Below are 21,975 nucleotides of genomic sequence, written 5' to 3'. Positions count from 1 at the left end.
GATTCTGATACATCTAAAATGATTAACAATCAACTAGAGTTATCTTCTGCAAGAGTCATGCTTCATAACTTCTCAAGATTATTTAAAAACATTACAGGGTTATTAACAAACACAAAAGTTTATTTTTTGGATAGGAAATAAAACAATTTGACATCAAGAGTCCTTACATTTTTGAATGGCCAGAACGAAACACTAAAAGTCTGTCACTTGTAATAGAATTGTGGCAACTTTTACTTTTACCTGAGACCTTTTCTAAACCTGATTAGCAAACTGATTCTTGGTTTAGCTCTCTGGATTTGTGTATCCTCTAGCTTCTATGTGTAACGTATCACATAATTTTTTTATTTCTTTTATGTAAAATGATTTGTGTTTGTTTACTTTTTGATTGAAGCTGATTCCCTTAAAGGACTAGTTTTTTTGTATTTAAACAAAATATCAAGCAATATTGTATATTAAAAAAGGCCAGACTTATGGGATATTTATAAAAGTGAGTCATACTTTAAGGTCCGCAGCTTTGGCTACAATTGTATCAGCTACTCTGAGCAAATCACCAAACAGTAGTTTCTCTAGACTAGTCCCCCTAGGAAGTCCAAGGAGACGAAAAAGGTCAAGCCAGTGATCTGGAGAAAGATGCTCCCCTCTCACATATTTCAAGATAGGAATTACGATCTGTTAAAAAAGAAAAAAGAAAAAGTCATACGTATACACCTACACATGTATTAGCAAAATGCAAATTAGTATTTACTTTTATGCTTATTAGTTACCAAAAATTTAATTACTCCATTTTCTTGTTTAATAATCTTAAAATCATATTCTTAAACAGAATTGTATAAAGCTTTTGATTAAATGTTGCTATGGATACACACAAATTACCCTTTGTAGTTTAATACATTTTAAAACATGACATAGACTATCTCTATTTTTATTATTATATGATAGGACCCATGATGGACTGGAATGTATAAACACTCTGTTTTTTAACTTTAAAATAAATTTCTTACAACTTCTTTCTCATTGATAGTAGAAATATCAATAATTTCTTTTTTTATTTTTTTCTTTTTGAGACGGAGTCTTGCTCTGTCGCCCAGGCTGGAGTGCAGTGGCACCATCTCGGCTCACTGCAAGCTCCGCCTCCCAGGTTCATGCCATTCTCCTGCCTCAGCCTCCCAAGTAGCTGGGACTACAGGTGCCCACCACCACACCTGGCTAATTTTTTGTATTTTTAGTGGAGACGGGGTTTCACCATTCACAGGATGGTCTCAATCTCCTGACCTCAGGATCCGCCCTCCTCGGCCTCCCAAAATGCTGGGATTACAGGCGTGAGCCACTGCACCCGCCCGAAATATCAATAATTTCTGCGATTTACTCTGTATTTCCTATTTTCTTCATGAAATGGAATAATTTAATTGAAAAACATATAAAGTAAAATTATATAGTTCAGTCACTACATAAGAAAAAGACAAAAGCTCCAAACATTGTTTTTAACTAGCAAAATAAGTAAAACAATCTTACTTTATATTTGTCAACCTCTGATTGTAATTTCACTGTCATCACTGAATGTTCTTCAACCTTCCTTAATCTGTCATGCCAGTTCATCAAAAATTCCTCAAACAAGTATGTCTTAGTCCTATAAAATACCAAAAACACATTGCAAAGTTTACATCCAAAAATAAAACAACCAAATTATTAGTCTAAATATTGTTTTTGAATCAAACCGAAAAGTGATCCAGTCTTCATTGGCCATTTCCTGAAATCCTTGTTGAAACTCTTCATAAAAAGCCCAAATTTGTGCACAGCTCTCAATATCTTTAGAGATGCTACTTGTCAGGGAGAAATTAGGCTCTTCTAGTCTAAAATGATGGCAGTCATCACTATAGAAACAAATATTGGAATATTAAATTTTAAAAACAGAAATATTGATACTGCTAAGTACCATTAAGTTATTTAACTCCAATCCTTGTATGTGTGTATATACACACATGTGTATGTTTAATAGACATACAATAAGAAACTACAATAAAGAACATGAGGAAACTACCTATCTAATATGAGAATTTTACTTTACCTACTCATATATGAACTCTATAAATTCATTAATATACATTTTATCCAAAGAAGTCAAAATTGAGTTGGTAATATAGAGAGACTTATATGTACATAATACATATTTTATATATGTAAACATTCAAGATTGTGTAAATCTACATATTAATTTGGGAAAAGAATACTCTTCTCAGTTGAAAGGGCAAGCTTCCAGATATAAGAGATCCTTCATCTAGTCAGTATAATGCCATTTAGTAATTATGGTAATAAAACTGACTCACTCTACTCACTTATGAAAGCATCTGCTTAAATAGAACCTAAAGCAGTGCTCAAATTTAATACTTTATATTATTATAAGTCAACAACTCATTTTTTTCTTTGAAGTCTTTTATTATTACTTATTATGCTAGATTTATTTTTCTCTCAGAGGCATTAAAAGTAATTTTTCTGAAAACTATATATATTTCATTTTTAAATAGGATAAGTTCAAAGAAAGTGACAATTCCAACCCCCTGATATAACTTCTAGGTAAATTTATCTTCTAGGCCTTTCTTGAAATTTGCTTTCTCTTAATATCCTTATGTAACACAACCATGATTCCTAAGACAACAGTACATGAATGCTTATTATTTGTATTTTAAAAAGTGATGAAGGTTATGAGGAAAGGTATCAAGATAACAGACATAAGAAAATTACTAGCTCGATATATAAATTTTTTTTCAAAATGAGCAGTACCAATTTTAAAGAAAAAACATACACCAGCTTTTTTCTTGTGACTTCAAGCTCGTCAAACTCAATTTTTTTCTCTTTTATTAACTTTGCACTTTTATCAAGAGTATTATGTTGGCCAGTTTCAATAACATCATCACCAGGCTTTAGTTGGTCCCAACGAGCTTTAAATTTTTCCAGTTCTTGATAATAGATCTGAAGACGTGATTTCACATTTCCTTTCATCACTTCAATCTATAAGCCAATAAAGTTTAAATAATTTAATGCAGAGTAAAATCTCATTTTGGGTTCACACTATTTTCTATTTAAAAGTGAAAAAGTATCAAATGACCAATGTCAACTTTTCAAAGGATGGTATTTTAATTATTAATTCCAAGTTCAATAAAATAATTCAAAGATATAAATTAGACCATGAATTTATAATAACAAGAGATAACATTCAAATAACATCATTTAAAAATCATTCATGTGATTAACTACACCTAGTATAACTAATGACAAAGGTGAGATAATTTAAAAATGTTTGTTTGATGACTGCTGATTGTTCTACCCAAGTATTAAGGAAGGCTAAATTAAGGAAGGCATTGCCCAGTCTCCCATGCAGCTAAAGACTGGGCCCTAAGGCTAACTTCTGGTCAACAAAATGAGTGCAGTAGATATGTGCAACTTGCAGGTTGTGTCCTTAAAAGACAGATGGTGCCCTTTTCTCTTTCCCTCTCTCCCGACCCTACTAGGTATCAACTGAATGTGGTAATAACCCATCCTGGACAATACGCTGGAGATAATAGACAAATATGATTGACAAAACCTGGGACTCGGACAAAGTTACAGAGCAGAGGCACCATAGCAGCTTATAGTCTAACGTGAGAGAGAAACATAAGCTACAATTTTTGGGGTCTCCATTAGAGTAGTTAAACTGATATCCTAATAAATTTAGTAATTAAAGAAAACATGAGTTTCAGAAATAAACTTAAGTCATACATAGTAGGTAAGCAATAAATTCATCCATAGGACTACAAATAATGCTACATTTCAAAGACATTGGTTTCTTCTTGGTATGATAGGAAGTAAAGAAAAACCATGTGAAACAATCATCATTTATATAAAGCATTTTACTTTAAAAGTAGTCAGAGAGGTCAATTTCAACAGCCACATTAAATTATTATAAACCTGGGTTATAAAGGAATAAAAGATAAGCAAGAAATCTTAAGTGAGAAAAAAGTTCCCATTTTAATAAATAACTGAAAGTTCTAACCTGGTCTTTAATCATAAGTTGGTGACTTTCCATCATTAACTCAAATTTATCCCACTTAGCTTTCAAATTACTAATTGTTTCTAAACCTCCACCAGCCACAGTTCGTAGAAGTCTGTTTTTGTCTTCCGCTTCTTGAAATAAGGGCAAAATCTACAGGTTAAAAAAAAAGTGAATAACAACCTATTTTATCAAATCTCTTAAGATGTCATTTATTTTAATTTTTGTTTCATGACTTTATTTTTTAAATTAAGATTTTTGCATTTAAACAATTTGTTAAATTTCTATATATTCTGATTTGGTGGAAAATTCCTGGATATAAACTCTGATGGTTATTTTTTACTATACACAAATTCAACCAAGGCACTCTAACATCAGAGGTTAAAAAAGATAAAGTAGTAATATGAGACTAAATGAAACCCATAAAGATAATACTATAGTTTATCAAAGTAAAGTTCTTATTATAAATGTTCCATTCACAAGAAAATGCAAAGGAGGTTTCTAAAGGAGCTAAAATTAGTGATTATCTAAGAGCATAAGTTAACTAAATTATCCTACTTAATAGAGAAGGAAAGTCCTGAAAAAAAGGTACTTAAGAAACAGCTAAAGAAGTGAAATTAAGCTCCTACATTCAGGGTTTTTAACTGAAGTGTCCTAAGTTGTATATAGCTAACAGTTTGTTAAACAGTTTGGGTGTAGGTCAATGGGTGCTAAACTGCTGAAATTGCCTCTAAGGCTTTTAAAACTCTGTAAAACAACAGTATCCGATAATCAGGGCCGGGCGCGGTGGCTCAAGCCTGTAATCCCAGCACTTTGGGAGGCCGAGACGGGCGGATCACGAGGTCAGGAGATCGAGACCATCCTGGCTAACACAGTGAAACCCCGTCTCTACTAAAAAAAAAAAAAAAAAATACAAAAAAAAGAAAAAAACAGTATCCGATAATTAATATCTGTACTTTTACTATTCAATAAAGCAATAAAATCCATTTAAACATTTTTAAATATCACTATGCATACATAATAAAACAGACAACAAAGGAAATTCAAAGATAACTCAATTGGGCAGGCCTGGCGGCTCACACCTATAATCCTAGCACTTTGGGAGGCCGAGGTGAGGGGATTAAGACCAACCTAGGCAACATGGTGAGAACACATCTCTAAAGAAACATATTTAAAAATTAACTGGGCATGGTGGTGCACATCTGTACTCCTAGCTACTGAGGAAGCTGAAGAGGGAAGACTGGTTGAACCCAGGAGTTTGAGGCTGCAGTGAACTATGACTGGACCACCTCAGGATTTTAAGTTTCTACACGTGAACGGAACTCCAGTTAGCCTGTAAAACATATCACAATAGTTTCCTAGTCTACCTACCTCCAGTCCTACCCCTCAAATCCACATACCAACAAACAGACATACCAAAAGAGAATTATATAATACCTTGCTATATAAAACCCAGCAACAGCTCCCCAATGCCCACAGAATATGAAATTCTAAGGTCTTTGATATGGCTCACACGAATATTCTGCCTAGTTCTTTTATTAGCTCATGCCACTTCCTACCTCTTATAGGTACTTTTATTATCTTTTATTATCTCATGCCACGTACTACCTCTTATAATACCTAATTGCTTGCTGTTCCCGGCAAACAACATCAATTTCTCCTCTTAGCTTTTGTGACACTACAATCTCTTGTCTTTCCTCTCACTCCATTCATCTCCTTTGCTCCTCCTCCTATGCTTGAAGTCTAAATTTTGCAAAGTTCAAGCCTGGTCTTACACACTGTGTTTGTTATCTACCAGTTGGTCTAAGCCAATCCCCAGGCTTAAATATCATTTCTTTAAAGAATACTTCAAAATTTGTATTTGTAGTCGTTACCTTTACTCTAAGTTCCACATTCCTCATTCAATTTCTACCAGACAACTTAATCTCCACCACTTCCAAACTCCAGTTGCTCCTCTAGTCATCCTTATTTCAGGAAACGGCACCAATACTTTCCCAGTTGCTCTAGCCAAAACCCTAGGAGACATTTTGATTTGTCTTTCTCTAACCACACCCACCCCCATACATCATCAATTTCTCCAATTCCATCTCCACTACTACTACACGATACAAGTTTCCATCATCTCTTGTCTATCATATTGTAATGTCCTACTAACTGGCCTGGCCACCACTACTGTCTCCCTCCTATTCATTTTCCACAGAGCAGCTAAAGTCATCACTTCAAAATGTCAGAGACATTCTGTCACTCCCCCACTTAAAGCCCTCTAAAGACTTCCTTATTACACTCAGAATAAAATACAAACTTCTTATGATTGTCTAAAAGTATCTTCGTAATCCGGACTTGCCTCTTTCCAATTGCACCTCCTACGATTCATTCTCTTCCTGGAATACTATGCTCTCTTAATAATTAACTTTCTTGATGTTTACATCTCTCTGTTCCTTAAGTATACCAAGTTCCTTCTCTACCTTAAGATCTTTGTGCATGCTATTCATTCTGTTTTGGAATGATCTGTCCCCAAATCTCAGAATGGTTGGCTCTTTCTTATCTGTCAGGTCTCAGCTCAAATGTCATCTCTCTGAGAAGATATCCCATGATCACCAACCCTAAGTAATATCCCCTAGTTGAGCATACTCATCCTCACTTCTCTCCTCTCTCTCAAAATCCTCTCTTGCTCTCTCTCTCTCTCTCTCACACACACACACACACACAAATACACACATACACATATACATACACATACACATATGTTCCATGAGAACAGAATATGTTCACAGCTGCATCCCCAACTCCTAGTATACCTAGTATGGTGATCCATACATAACAGTCAAATGCCTCTGCTAACCGCCACAGCTCATAACCATTCCTATTCTAGCTAATTCCTTCTACAAGACAGCTACATTATTTTATTCACCTGTAAATCCTCTTTACTACCTTTAAGTCTATCACACAAAAGTCTGTAATTCTTTCCATTGGGGTGGTATTTTATTCACCTTGAAACCCTCTTTATAATTTTAAGTCTATCACATGGTGGGGGCACATAAGTTTGTATACTAATTTGAATTATTTCTCTTTCTTGCTCCAAACATAACTAAAATCATCTATAATGTTATAAAACTTTGGCTTGTCTATTCTGGGCTCTAACCTTCTGGATAGTTTTCTATGAATCTTTACCATTCTCCTTTGTATTTAATTATGAGCTCTTCCATTATATATGCAAGTGTGTATGTGTACTCCTAGTTTAGCTCTTAACTTCATACTTTTGCAACCTACAGTTATAACTCTAAAGGAAATAGTGTGAATTATTTAAGTTTACTCTTATTCTAACATGCCACATCATAAAACAGACTGCAAATATATCTAAAAACAATACTAAGTATTACTGTTACAGTTTCATTACACCAATAGTGCATCAAAGTCTATTTATTTATTTACTTACATATTTATTTTGAGACGGAGTCTTGCTCAGTCATCCAGGCTGGAGGGCAGTGGCGCGATCTCAGCTCACTGCAACCTCCGCCTCCCTGGTTCAAGAGATTCTCCTGCCTCAGCCTCCTGAGTAGCTGGGATTACAGGCACCCACCACCACACCCGGCTAAGTTTTGTATTTTTAATAGATACGGGATTTGACCATGTTGGTCAGGCTGGTCTTGAACTCCTGACCCCGTGATCTGCCTTCCTCGGCCTCCCAAAGTGCTGGGATTACAGGCGTGAGCTACCATGCCCAGCCAAGAGTCTAATCGTGAGCTAACCAGTTGAGCCAGATTATTGTGGACCTCCTTATAATGTTGAGATTATATATTTGTAAACAATGACATATAATTACCTAATTTAAACATCTTCCATGCAGTAAAAAGTAATAATAAGGCCAGGTGCAGTGGCTCACACCTGTAATCCCAGCACTTTGGGAGGCCAAGGCAGGCGTATCTCGAGGTCTCAGGAGTTCGAGACCAGCCTGGCCAACACAGTGAAACCCCGCCTCTACTAAAAATACAAAAATTAGCCGGGCATGTTGGCATGTGCCTGCAGTCCCAGCTACTCGGGAGGCTGAGGCAAGAGAATCGCTTGAACCCGGGAGGTGGAGGTTGCAGTGAGCCAAGATCGCGCCACTGCCCTCCAGCCTGGGTGACAGAGCAAGACTCCGTCTCAAAATAAATATGTAAGTAAATAAATAAATAGACTTTTGATGCACTATTAGTGTAATGAAACAGTAACAGTAACACTTAGTATTATTTTTAGATATATTTGCAGTCTGTTTTATGATGTGGCATGTTAGAGTAAGAATAAACTTAAATAATTCACTCTATTACCTTTAGAGTTATAACTGTAGGTTGCAACTCAAAAAAAAAGAAAGTAATAATAATAATATTACTTTGTGATTCTCACCTCTGGCTTCCGTTCTTGTAACTTACTATATCGTAGATTTGCATCACCAATTTCTTCCACAGACTGGGGCATAATTGTTAAGACTTCCATAGCCTCAGTAACGAATGTATCAATTTCATGTAAATTAGCTGAGTGGTAACATTGAAATATAAAAAATGTAATTATTACCATCAAAAATACTAAATTACATAATTTCTAAATCAAGGGGTGGTAGAAGTAATCAGTATATGGAATACAATAAGTTCTAAATTATCATTTGCTTTCATAAAATAAAATTTCAAGATGTGGAATAAGCAAAGAAATTTCTTCCCATGAAAGTTTAGTCGCTTTGCGTTGTGTTTAAAAATGTTAAGAAAAGCTTGAAATGCACTCATTTTTAGTAAGTTTTACTGAACATATTTCATCTCTTATATAACATACTAAAACATCTCAGTTTAAAGGAAAAAGAAGAAACTGTGGTATTTTGAAAAATACTTTGTCATTTGAGGAGATAAGCAGAAATACATTATACCAGAATTACCTATCTTTCTCAATTACATATGCAACAATCTGATACTAGCTCAGACTGCAAATAATAAAGATGTCTTCATTTTAGACTTCTTGAAGATTGAATATGGACTTTTCCCGCCTTTTTTAAATTAGTTCAGTTTTGGCTTTTAATGATCATTGAAATTCACATTTTATAACTCTCAAAGTACATGCTTCTACATATCAAATTAAGTAAAAATAAAAATTAAAATGTGTCTTTACCCTGTATGGACTTCCTCAAAGAAAGAACAAGCAGATCAAATAACTTCTGGATGAGATCATCAATTACAGTCTTCACAGGGTTGCAGTTAATATTTAAACAATCTACCTTGACAGCACTGAAAAATGTCAATGGACATATTTTGACATAGAAAAGACTAACTAGAGGAAAAGAGTCTCATATAATAACGATTTCGTGTAATACACTTAAAAAGGTATATCAACAGTAACACAGTGAACTTTAAGCACATTTAGATTAAATTTAGCAAAAATGCCTTACACATACTATTTTGAAGTTTTTCATTGAACAGTGATTTTGTTATAATACTACAAGTTTAATCATCCAGCATATCAGCTTCAAAAAAAGGTGGTACATTATGAATTACTAAGGTATCAAAAGAATATATTTAAATATTAATGAGTTCCTCTTGTCACAGCAGGTAATACACCTATTTAAATATTTATAAAATAAATTTATTATCCTGCAGCCAAAATGCAAACAATAAAAACAAGGCAAAATTAAATATAGATAGAAAGTAAATTTAGACTGTCAAAGTACTAAAACAATAGAACGACGAGACACCATTGTACACTTAACAAACTGAAAAAAATGTAATGAATGGTTACTTTGAATCTTCAATTGTGTGGGCAAACAGAATTCCCAGAACTGTTAGAATATAAAACAATGCAATCTTTGTAAAGAGCAATGTATATGTCAAATAATTTTAAATTGGCATATCCTTTGTCTTAACAACTCTACCTTTAGAATTTATCCTAAGAAAAATTTCAAGGCAGACTCCAAGATTTATACACAAGTATTTTCATGAAAGCACTAACTATAATAGTGAAAAGTTTGAAACAAGGTAAACATAGAAATGGCAAAATAAATTTTTATATATACATATAATTAAAAATCACATTTTTGACGTGCAGATAATAACATTGCAAAATATCAATGAAATAGTATTCCATAAAAATAGCAGGATAGGCCAGGCGTGGTGGCCTGTAATCCTAGCACTTTGGGAGGCCAAAGCAGACAGATCACCTGAGGTCAGGAGTTCAACACCAGCCTGGCCCACATGGTGAGACCCCTGTCTCTACTAAAAATATAAAAGTTAGTCAGGCATGGTGGTGCACGCCTGTAGTCCCAGCTACTCAGGAGGCTCAGGCAGGAGAATCGCTTGAACCCAGGAGGCAGAGGTTGTAGTAAGCCGAGATCATACCACTGCGCTCCAGCATGGGCAACAGAGCAGGACTCAGTCTCAAAAAAAAACAAACAGCAGGATACAATATAATCTACATTTTATAAGTGTATGTACTAATATGTCCAAAACATCAAATATTAACAGGAATTGTCTCTGTACTTTACTATATTTAAAACAAGTTATAAAACAAATGTACTATTTTAATAATCAGTAAACAAGGATAAAGTTTTAAACAAGTAATTATTTCCATTGTACCCCAATGCAAATTGTAACATTCTTTTTTTTGGGTTTTTTTGTTTTTTTTTTTATTATTAGACTTTAAGTTCTAGGGTACATGTGCATAATGTGCAGGTTTGTTACATATGTATACTTGTGCCATGTTGGTGTGCTGCACCCATCAACTCGTCAGCACCCATCAATTCATCATTTATATCAGGTATAACTCCCCAATGCAATCCCTCCCCCCTCCCCCCTCCCCAAGATAGGCCCCGGTGTGTGATGTTCCCCTTCCCGAGTCCAAGTCATCTCATTGTTCAGTTCCCACCTATGAGTGAAAACATGCGGTGTTTGGTTTTCTCTTCTTGTGATAGTTTGCTAAGAATGATGGTTTCCAGCTGCATCCATGTCCCTACAAAGGACGCAAACTCATCCTTTTTTATGGCTGCATAGTATTCCATGGTGTATATGTGCCACATTTTCTTAATCCAGTCTGTCACAGATGGACATTTGGGTTGATTCCAAGTCTTTGCTATTGTGAATAGTGCCGCAATAAACATACGTGTGCACGTGTCTTTGTAGTAGAATAATTTATAATCCTTTGGGTATATACCCAGTAGTGGGATGGCTGGGTCATATGGTACATCTAGTTCTAGATCCTTGAGGAATCGCCATACTGTTTTCCATAATGGTTGAACTAGTTTACAATCCCATGCAAATTGTAACATTCTAAGGAAAGAGAAGCTGAACCAGACTCACTCATCTGAGGAAAGTCTCATATTTATCTTCAATTATACAGAGTTAAAACAAATCTGAAAACTTTGGTCAAAAAGATTATTCGGAAAGCTATTTGCCTTTCTTAAAGCATAGAGCCAAGTGAGATCCTTAAGAGGCAAATTATATGTTTTAATTACGTAACATTTTAATTTAAAATATAATTTCTTTTAAAGTTTTACTTATTTATTCTCGATTACCTACTAACTGGAGAAGTTTAAACTACAGTTCTTAACAACCAAAAGCTATATATAACAGCCAATTTTCTTGACACACGGAATTATAAAATATCTGAAATCCTGACACATAAAGAGTCATGATTTCCGATATTTGATACATGAAGATAGGTGATTTTGGAAAACCTAAAAGATTATACTATACTGTATTTTGCTAATGAATTAACATAAAGTGATATAATTACAGCAAAGAAGTTTTACTCACTACAGAATGCTGTGGACATGGCTAACATTCATCTTTCATTTGAAAATATTCACAATATGAAACTGAGATTCTGTTCAGCCATAGATAGCAATGGAAGATGACTCATATATCAAAGATGCATATTCAAAAATTATTTTCTTATGATACTATCTAAAACATATCATAATAATACAGCTTTTCTAATCTTATAGCATATTTCCAAAAAGTACCAATAAAATGTGTGTGTTTGTATGTGCATATGTGTGTATTCACTTAGATGAATACATGTTAATTTGTTAGCAAGAAATGGCAAAATGAAAAATACAGTGTGGGATAGGCGTTGTTGTTTTTGTTTTTTGTTTTTTTTTTTCTTTTGGTAAGGATCATAAATAGGAAAGCTATCTAAAGTAAGGGACAAAAAAAAGTACAGGTAGCAGTAGAGGTTCTTATGCAGTCAGGTGACAGCATTAAGTTAAAGAAGATGGTCAAGATTGGGATCAAAAGCAAGATCCAATATAGAAGAAAAACCCCATGTGCAAGCACTACAAAAGCACTATCTTTTCCTTACTTTAAACTAACGTTAATGGTACTACCAGTATCCAAATCACCCTTGCTCAAACCCTCAAGTCATTTGTCTCTTCCTATTCCTACTCCCTCATCTTCCTCCAATAAATAAGACTTCTTAATTCCTCATACTATTTCCTCCTCCTCATTTTGAGATCCAATAAGGTAATTCAATTAATTATTATGGCCGGTTGTGGTGGTTCATGCCTGTAAGCCCAGCACTTTGGGAAGCCAAGGTGGGCAGATCACCTGAGATCAAGAGTTGGAGACCAGCCTGGCCAACATAATGAAACCTGCCTCTACTAAAAATACAAAAAATTAGCTGGCCGTGGTGGCGTGCGCCTGTAGTCCCAGCCACTCGGGAGGCTGAGGCATGGGAATCACTTAAACCCAAGAGGCAGAGGTTGCAGTGAGCAAGTATCATGACACTACACTCCAGCCTGGGTGACACAGCAAGACTCTGTCTCAAATAATAATTATTATTATCACTATTATTACTGGTCTTCTGGAAGACTGACAGACTAGCTGGTCTGCCTCCAGGATCTCTTTATCCCACCATGTATCTATGTTTCCAGATTAAACTTCCTAATGAACAGCTTTGGTACTGACACACTCCTGTTTAGAACTCTTTACAAGCTAATCATCCCAAAATGAATAAAATCCAAATTCTCTATTTTGTGTACCTTATCTATAGCTTTCCAGGATCATCTCCCTCTAGTCCCTAATAAAACATTAACTCTAATACAATTTTCAGTTAACCAACTTCATATTTTCAGCACACAATTCCTTTTGCTAAGAGGTTGTTTTTTACCCTCCCATTTTCATTTGCACCTGTCAAAATCCTAGTTCAAGTGTTACTTTCCCAACAAAGATTTTCCTTGATTTTGCCCCAGACAGAGGGGATGTCATCATCCTCTGAATCCCCATAATTTTAGTTCAGTCCTAATATGGAATATAGACTATTCCACCTGATATTAATAACAATTAAAAGTAACTCACATTTATTGAAAACATACCCTGTGCCAGTTACTTATATGGAAATTACTCAATCCTCAAAACACTATGAGATTAATAACTATTGTTGCTAATATTTTAAAGCTAAAGAAATTTAGGTTCACAATTTCAATGACTGTCAGTCATGCAGCTGGTAACAGCTACCTAACTCCAGAGCCCACTTACTTAACCCCTATGTGTACTTGAATTAATCATCAAATATATTTGTCTTATTCCACTACCAGAGAATAAGCAATTCATCCCAGGTCCTCTGTCTTCTTCCTCTTTGTACTCCTAAAGCACAAAGTTTTGCATTTTATAAACACTAATATTTATCGAAAGAATGAAAACATAAATTAATAAAAATGATATTATCCTTTATAGGTGATATATGCATGATTACACAAGGCCTTTCATGGAACTTATTGCTAAGAGTGGTTCTGGTGGTGAGTATTTCAGATCCAAGGAGGCTATATTCTCAAGTATCTGAGTTGCCCCCTTAGAGGCTTTTATCCACATTTAGGGCAATATTTAAATGCAGCACTATGTTGTGCATCTTGAAAGGAAGCAGAGCAGTACAAAAGCAGAGTGAAATATCACTAGCTTTATATTCTCTGGTATGCTCTCACCAGTAGCTTCTAACCAAACTGAGATTGTGCCAATGCATATCAAACATAGCTCCTCATACCAGATCAAGATAAAAGCCTCTTTCTTCAGTCTATTCTACCTAATAGGTCTCAGCCAGCAGACCTTCTAGAAGGAAAACTTGTTTTATTCTCTGTAATGCCCTACCTAGATGATACTCAAGTGTTATAGCTGAGATCTAGAGGAGGCAAGAAGCTGATCTGACTTCAATACCACTAAGTAGAGAGCTCCCTTACCGTCCATGTCAAAAAGTTATTATGGTACGTAAGTAATACATTAACCTCCAATACCTTGGAAGTCGTTCTACTTCTTTCCCTTTTATTTTTAATGCTTTAAAATTTTTCTCCCAATCATGTATAGTAAAAAGATGCTTTTCCACCAGAGCTTCCATATCAACTTGCCCAATTACAATCCATTCCTGTTTAAAGAAAGAAAAATGTATTATTAAAGACACAGAACCAATACGTTAACATATAATAGAATAGATCCAACTAGTAAAACCAACAAAAAGAGGCAAATATGAGGTATTCAAGTGTCAATTTAAATAATATAATCATTACCACACAGCCTAAAGAATAAACAGAAAAAAAGAGATTTAATACACAAATGCAGTGATCATAAACTTTTTAAAAGAAAATTATATAAACCCTCTGTTTAGATTATCTTCTCAAATTAAATATATGCAAAACTTCAAAGGTGGAATCACTTCTGCAAAACCAAGAGTCACTATAGGCTACAAATCTGAAAGTGTCCAGATTCATCCTAGAAATCTAAGACACGGAAGTATTGCAGTGGCAGTTAAGAAACTGGTCAAATTCTCATCATATGTCTAGGATCAATACAAATGAGAAATACAATTAGTTTATACTTAAAGTTAGTTGGGATGATATACTTAAACAGAAATAAGCTGTTAAATCACTCTGATTTCAGTAACATTTGAGGGCTTCAGAAGAAGAATTAAAATTGACACAACAGAACCATATCACATTCTAAATTGACACAATTTTTTTCTTTTTTCTTGAGATGGAGTCTTGCTCTGTCACCCAGCCTGGAGTGCAGTGGTGCAATTTAAGCTCACTGAAACCTCCACCTCCCTGGTTTAAGTGATTCTCCTACTTCAGCCTCCAGGGTACTTGGGTTTACAGGTGCCTGCCACCACGCCCAGATAATTGTTGTATTTTAATAAAGATGATGTTTCGTCATGTTAGCCAGGCTGGTCTCAAACTCCTGACTTCAAGTGACCCATTAGCCTCGGCCCCCCAAAGTGCTGGGATTACAGGCATGAGCCACCATGCCTAAATCGCCAAGTTGACACAATAATTCTAAAAAATAAAAAGCAAAAAAAACAAGTTCCTCAATTGCCACAAAATAATCAAAGACAAAAAAAAAAATTCCCATAACTTTTTTCTCTTCTGCAGTATCAATCTAGGTTGTATAAGTGTCTACGGATCCAGCTCTCTGGTTTGCCGTATTTTAATGTTATGCCACACAAGATAAACTACTAATGTATATACTTAATGTAAATTCAATCAATCAGAAATAATTTTATGATGCAAGGATGGAACATTACATGTTCTATACCTTATGTTGGTGTAAAACAGCTGACAATCTTCTAAACAGATCTTCTGCTTTGCTGAAAATCGTCAAAAATCCACTTGCATTTCTATCAATCATAATAGAAAAAATAGATTCGTCTCCTGGCTCACCCACTCCCTTAAACTGATTTGGAATGCCAATGAATCTCTTCATTTCTCTATAATATTTAGCCCGGATTTCTTCAAAAGGGGGCATGAATTGTAATCGTCCCTGTCTAAAAGTAAATAAATAACTTTAAAACATAAATTATTAGAAAATTACACATTGAACATTAAATTGAGTTTTAAAAAACATCTTACTTGTAAGTTAAATCTATATTTATTTCTGGCAAATTCTCATTAAGTGCTTCTAAGCCCATCTGGTACTGATGCTCCAGAGCTTTGTACAGTTGATGATTCCAGTGTTGTTTCCATGCATGCATGTCACTTGCTTGGAATCCCTAATATGTTACATTCACATTTTTAATTTAGAAATTAGGCAGTAGAATGGATTTTTCATTTGATACTTTCATGTCACATAATGCACATTTATAATCACAAAAATAAAACCAACTTATTTCAAATATGTGAAAACAGGTACATCTTTGTCACTCTCTGTATAAGCTTATTTAGAGACAAATATGAAAATCTAATCCTCATACTTATAAATAGTATTTTAAAAGATCAGTTCAATTTAAAAAGCAAGCAAATGTTAAATGTCTTTTACATTTGGACTTTATTTTATGTATTTTATGAGGTAGTACCACAAATACTGGTTTATTTTATGAACTTCTTAGTCCTTTTTCAAAAATTCCCATCAAGTATAGCTCTTCTTTTCCCCTCCCACTTCTTACATAATGTAAATCTACTACATATTTTACAACACAAGAGATTTAAAATATTAGATTGCTCATAAGAATGTACATACATTTTTGCTTCTATACAACCATAAATATATCAATTCTAGTACTTTTGCTTTTTCTTGAAGCTATAAAAACTGAAAAATATTAAATATATGTAAATGTGTGAGACATGTAACACATATTCTGCTAAGATTCCATCACCATCTATCTGTAGCAGGCTTTGTGCTAGCCACCTTTATATGCATCAACTATTGTAACAAAATATGAATAGAACTCAAATTTTACCTCCAAAAAGGAAAAAAAAAATCTGAAATAAAATTATTTCAATCATTAGGATTCTACCTAAACTTAACTTTGTTTTTTACGGATGTCACAATCACCTAAAAGAGAACTAGCAAGTGATAGGTATTTAAATACCAAGACAAAAATCTACAGATTCTGAAATCAGGAATTTGGCATTCCATAAGACACTACAGGAACTTATTTTTATATTTTTAAATGTAAATTGATCGTTCATATATGGTCTTTATATATAATTCACTCAAAAATTATAAATCTATTAGGAATTTATTAGCAAGATTTAAAGGTAACTTTTATGAACTTCTCGGCAATTCATATATTGTATTTGCATTCTGAAAAGGTCATATTTTGAAGTATACACACAAAATAAAACATACTCTACCTGCGCTTCTACAGTTGCTAAGCCAGTTCTCAATTCTTGTAATCCATCTTTCCAACGCTGCTGCTGCCGAAGCAGATCAATATTCATAAGAACAACTACCTATGAAAAATTAGAGCATACTAGTCTCAAAATATTGCCGGAAAAATAGTAACTTTTCAGTGGAGAAACCTGACAGATACCACCTTAAACAAGTGATCAAGCTTAACTTAATCTACACAAGACATATCAATACTTGACCAATCTACTGAGAAGGGCAAAACATCACTTCTGTGCTATTCCTGCCAAAATAGGACAGCCCCAATCTAATATGGGAAAACATCATACGAACCCAAATCAAGAGAGATTCTACAAAATAACTGACCAGTACTCATCAAAGTCATGAAAAATAAGGAAAAGACTGAGGAGAGGGAGGCTACAGAGACTCAACAACTAAATGCAGATTGGATTCTAGATTGTATCCTAGAAAAAAAAAAGGAATGTTAGTGGAAAATTGTAAAATTGAAAACAGTCTGCTTCCTGGTTTTGATAACTACTCTGGTTATATAAGTTGTTAACAACAGGGAATTTGGGCAAAGGGGAATTGTGATTTCTCTGTACTATTTTTGCAACTTTAAGTCTCAAATTATTCCAAAATAAGTTTTTAAAAATTGTATCTTAATGACTTTTTAAATAATATCATTCATAGTTTATTCAATTTTATAAACAAAATATACCTTTTCACAAAATGTAGTGTGCCATTTTCTCAGTTTTCTATTTTCAGTGGCAAGCCGTTCAGCAGCATTTTGGAGTTTTTGGATATAGCCTTCTAATTCTTTAGGATTATCCCAAGTAATCTGTGATTTCCCTCCACTTCCTGTTTTTGAATTCTATGGTACAATAAATAACCTTTAGTATGCATATGTATTTCTTTTTTCCAAAAGTTTCAATATTCTATATCAAAAGTTCAATTATCCCCAACTCTGACCTGCAATAAAGAAAGCACATAATAATTTTCCACTTTATAAATGATAAGACAGTCTGGCAAAGATTGAGTAGCCCATTTCTTCCAGCTTCTCCCTTTTACAACTGAAAAGCCCTAGACATAACACAACAAACACACACAGGGTGACAGAAAGGAAGGATGAAAAAAGCAGACAACCTAGAAACCTCAGGAATTAAGGCACGACAAACCTGGGTTTCCTTATTATCTCCTATACATCCAGGACAGGGCGCTGGAGAAGCTTCCAGTTGGGAACCACTGACAGGCATAGACTAAAAAAAGCTCCAGGAAAAGCCCATAAAGGGGTAGGAAAACAGCAGCCTAACAACAGAAAATGTCTTTAGCAATACACATCCTACTGCAGTTTAACACCAAAGAGAAAATCACCCCTTTCTACCATTTCAGTGGGACTAAGTAGAAAGCTGACCTTCCATCACCTACTTGGCAAAAGCAAGCAGTGCTCCAATCCCCTTGCCAAGGTAATATTCATGAGGCTGAACAAGAAGTTGAGCTCCCACCCCCACTCGCAGCAACAGAAAGGTGTGAATCTGCCCTCCACTCCTTGACTCCTCCTCCCTAAAGTCAACAGGGTCCAGAAGGGAGCTGAGCTTAAACTCCAGCTTGGAGGCAATAAGGTGCCTCCAAGTTGGTGCCTCACTTTCACAACAAGGTATCAGTAAAGTAAAATGGAGCACTAAACTTCTATTCCACTAATCTGCAATGATTCAGTGTACAAATGCTCCACTTTGATACCATAGGGCCCAGCAGGAAACTCAACACATGCACACACCCAAGCCTCTCACCAAAGAGACTGCTTTCTAAAATATAAAAATTAAATATTATACAGTGCATCATAATATCCAAAATGACCAGAATATAAGGGAAAATCACCTGTGTTAACAAGAGCTAAAAAAAATCACAACTAGAATGAGAAAACATAACAGATGTGAACCCTGAAATGAATCTGATATAAGAATTATCTGACAAGGATTTTAAGGCAGCCATCATAAAAATGCTTCAACAGGCAATTACAAATTCTCTTGAAACTACTGAAAAACAGAAAATCTCAAGTAAAAAAATAGAATTATAAAAAAACTAGATGGAATATATAGAACTGAAAAATACAATAACAGAAATGTAAAACTGGCTGAATGGGCTCAATAGCAGTATGGAGATGTCAGAGGATATAATCAGTACATTTGAGAACAAATCAATGGAATTTACCTAATTTGAACAACAAAGAGAACATAAAGGGAAAAATGAACAGAGGCTCTGAGAAAAAAGAGTTAACATATATATTAGCTTCCAAGGATTTTATATATATACATATACTGCTTTCTAAGCAGTATATGTATATATATATATATATACATGCTTCCTAAAAGAAGAGAGAAAAATAATACATTCAAAAGATAGTAACTGAAAACCTAAGAAATTTGGCAAAAGACATAAACCTACAGATTCAAGAAGCTGAGTAAACTCCAAATAGGATAAACTTTAAAAAGATTCCATGCTTTCCTAGACAATAATTAAACTTCTGAAAACTAAAGACAAAGGTTCTTTGAAAACTTGAAAGGAGCCAAAGAGAAACAATGCATTATTCAGAAAGGAATACAAATTCGAATGACAACAGTTTGTCAGCTGAAATCACAGATGCCAGTAGGAAGTGGAAAATGTTTAAAGTGCTAAAAAAAAAAGTTCAATATGCATTTTATATCTAGTTAAAATACCTTTCAGGAATGGGTGAAAAGGAAAACAGGAAAATATTATCAGACAAAGGAAAGATAAGCAAATTTGTCACTAGCACACCTAATCTTAAACCATGGCTAAAGGAAGTTAGTTCTTTAAAGAAAGAAAAACATATCAAAAGGAGCACAGAACTTCAGAAAAAAAAAAAGAATATTAGGATAAGTAAAAAATATAACTATACAATAAACTATCCTTTTTGTCACGAGTTTCTTAAATCATATTTGATGACTGGGGGAAAAATTATAACACCATCTGATGTAGTTTCAATGTATATAGGGAAAATATTTAAGACAAATATATCAAAGTAGAGAGAGTGAAGAAACCTAAACAGAAGAAAAGCTTCAATATTTCACTTGAAGTGGTCAATGAAGGCATAGTAAGTATCTGGATTATAGGAGACGCTCAATAAATAGCTGACGAATTACAAAGTATTTACTGAGTAATTACTATATACCACTTACTGTTCTATCACTTGAAAATATGAAAATAAATAACTTACAGTCTAATTTTCTGCAATATAGTAAGTAGACAGCGCATCACACAGAACCTTAATGTTCTCTCTACACCTATCCTAGTTTTATAAGCACTACTGTGTCTCATTTAACATGTTAAATATAATTATTTACTTCTCACAACACAATTTTGCAAAATAAGTTTCCTCCTCAGAAATACCACAGACGTTATTTTAAACAAATTTATGAGAAGAAAAAGTTGTAAGGGCTTACAACTAAAATGATCTATACATTAGGGGAAAAAAGGTAAAAAATAATAAAGTGTGATTCCATTTCCAAAACTATGCATACTTTTTAAAAATATAAATACATTTTCAAAAATATGCATAGAAAAATATTTAAAAGGATATATACCAGACTTTTTTAAATGGTCATTTCTTGATGGTATGATTATACAACATTTTTTTATTTTTGTTTACCTATGTTTTTAAATTTTGCATTATAAATTCATGTTAATCTCTGCCAACAAGAAAAAAAGTGCTTTTAATAACATCTATAATATGAATAATATAAATTCTAGAATTATTAAGCTTGAGAACTAGTGTGCAGAAAAGAGTTAACATAGCAGGTCTGACTACCATCCTTCAAAAGACCTGCTTAAAAGAATCCCCTTAGCTGGCATTTGGGAACTTAGATTTCAGAAGAGTTCCTACCACTGTAACTGATAAGAGTGGCTCACTGTACCTGAATAATATGGTTTATGCTGAATATTTGCTTTCCTTCTGGGAGTTTGGAATTTCAGTGCATACTAGACAGAAAGTGTCTACGTGACCACCCCTGATAAAAACCTAGGTTTTGAGTCTCTAATGATCTTCTCCAGTAACACAAGATTTCACATATGTTACAATTTGTTGCTGCAAAAAATAAATACACCCTGTGTGACTCCACTGGGACAGGACTCTTAGAAGTCTGTACCTGTTTTCTTGGGACTTCACCCCATCATGCACCTTTCTCTTTGTTAATTTTGCTTTGTATGCATTCACCGTAATAAATATAAATACTGCTATGAGTATGACCATACACTGAGTCCTGTGGATCCTCCAAGCAAATAAAAGAACCTGGGCTGGTCCTGTGGACCCTGACACAACTAGTTATCCACTTTCAAACAGAAAAAAAAAATGGCATATACCTCTTCTGCCTATTTTTGTCAAACATTTCATGTCTATGAAGACTACAAATACAGACTTCAAAAAGTTAGTAGTCACATAGTAATATTCAGTTTAAACACTATTACAGGATTTCCTAATTTCTTTTCTCTTTTTTTTTTTTGTTTTTTTTTTTTTTTAGACGGAGTCACTCTGTCTCCCAGGCTGGAGTGCAGTGGTGCGATCTCGACCCATTGCAACCTCCACCTCCTAGGTTCAAGCAATTCTCCTGCCTCAGCCTCCCGAATAGCTGGGATTACAGGTACCCACCACCATGCCTGGCTAATTTTTTTATGTTTTTAGTTGAGACAGGTTTCACCATGTTGGCCAGGCTGGTCTCAAACCCCTGACCTCAGGTGATTCACCCACCTCAGCCTCCGGAATAGCTGCGTTACAGGCACCCACCACCACGCCTGGCTAATTTTTTTGTATTTTTAGTTGAGATGGGGTTTCACCATGTTGTTTTCACTCAAATCCCTAACATCAGGTGATCCACCCAC

At 34.4% G+C, this 21,975-nt stretch overlaps 1 protein-coding gene across 1 annotated transcript in view; it reads right to left on the bottom strand.

The window, feature by feature from the left end:
* Window positions 1-21,975, bottom strand: part of DYNC2H1 (dynein, cytoplasmic 2, heavy chain 1) — a 377,952-nt gene that overhangs the window by 336,221 nt on the left and 19,756 nt on the right. Inside the window, exons 14-25 of the mRNA XM_011927022.1 lie at window positions 17,804-17,956; window positions 17,091-17,189; window positions 15,867-16,006; window positions 15,553-15,781; window positions 14,262-14,389; window positions 9,158-9,273; window positions 8,408-8,535; window positions 4,028-4,177; window positions 2,801-3,006; window positions 1,716-1,871; window positions 1,513-1,627; window positions 499-669 (exon numbers count right to left, since the gene is read on the bottom strand). Of these exons, the coding sequence (XP_011782412.1) occupies window positions 499-669; window positions 1,513-1,627; window positions 1,716-1,871; window positions 2,801-3,006; window positions 4,028-4,177; window positions 8,408-8,535; window positions 9,158-9,273; window positions 14,262-14,389; window positions 15,553-15,781; window positions 15,867-16,006; window positions 17,091-17,189; window positions 17,804-17,956 (1,791 nt within the window). The remainder of the gene's footprint in view (window positions 1-498; window positions 670-1,512; window positions 1,628-1,715; window positions 1,872-2,800; window positions 3,007-4,027; window positions 4,178-8,407; window positions 8,536-9,157; window positions 9,274-14,261; window positions 14,390-15,552; window positions 15,782-15,866; window positions 16,007-17,090; window positions 17,190-17,803; window positions 17,957-21,975) is intronic.

This window comes from Colobus angolensis, unplaced genomic scaffold (genome assembly GCF_000951035.1).
Source record: "Colobus angolensis palliatus isolate OR3802 unplaced genomic scaffold, Cang.pa_1.0 Scaffold7, whole genome shotgun sequence".
Lineage (NCBI taxonomy): Eukaryota > Metazoa > Chordata > Mammalia > Primates > Cercopithecidae > Colobus > Colobus angolensis.
Note: the sequence above shows the minus strand (reverse complement) of the source record. Positions and strands in the feature narration are given on the sequence as shown.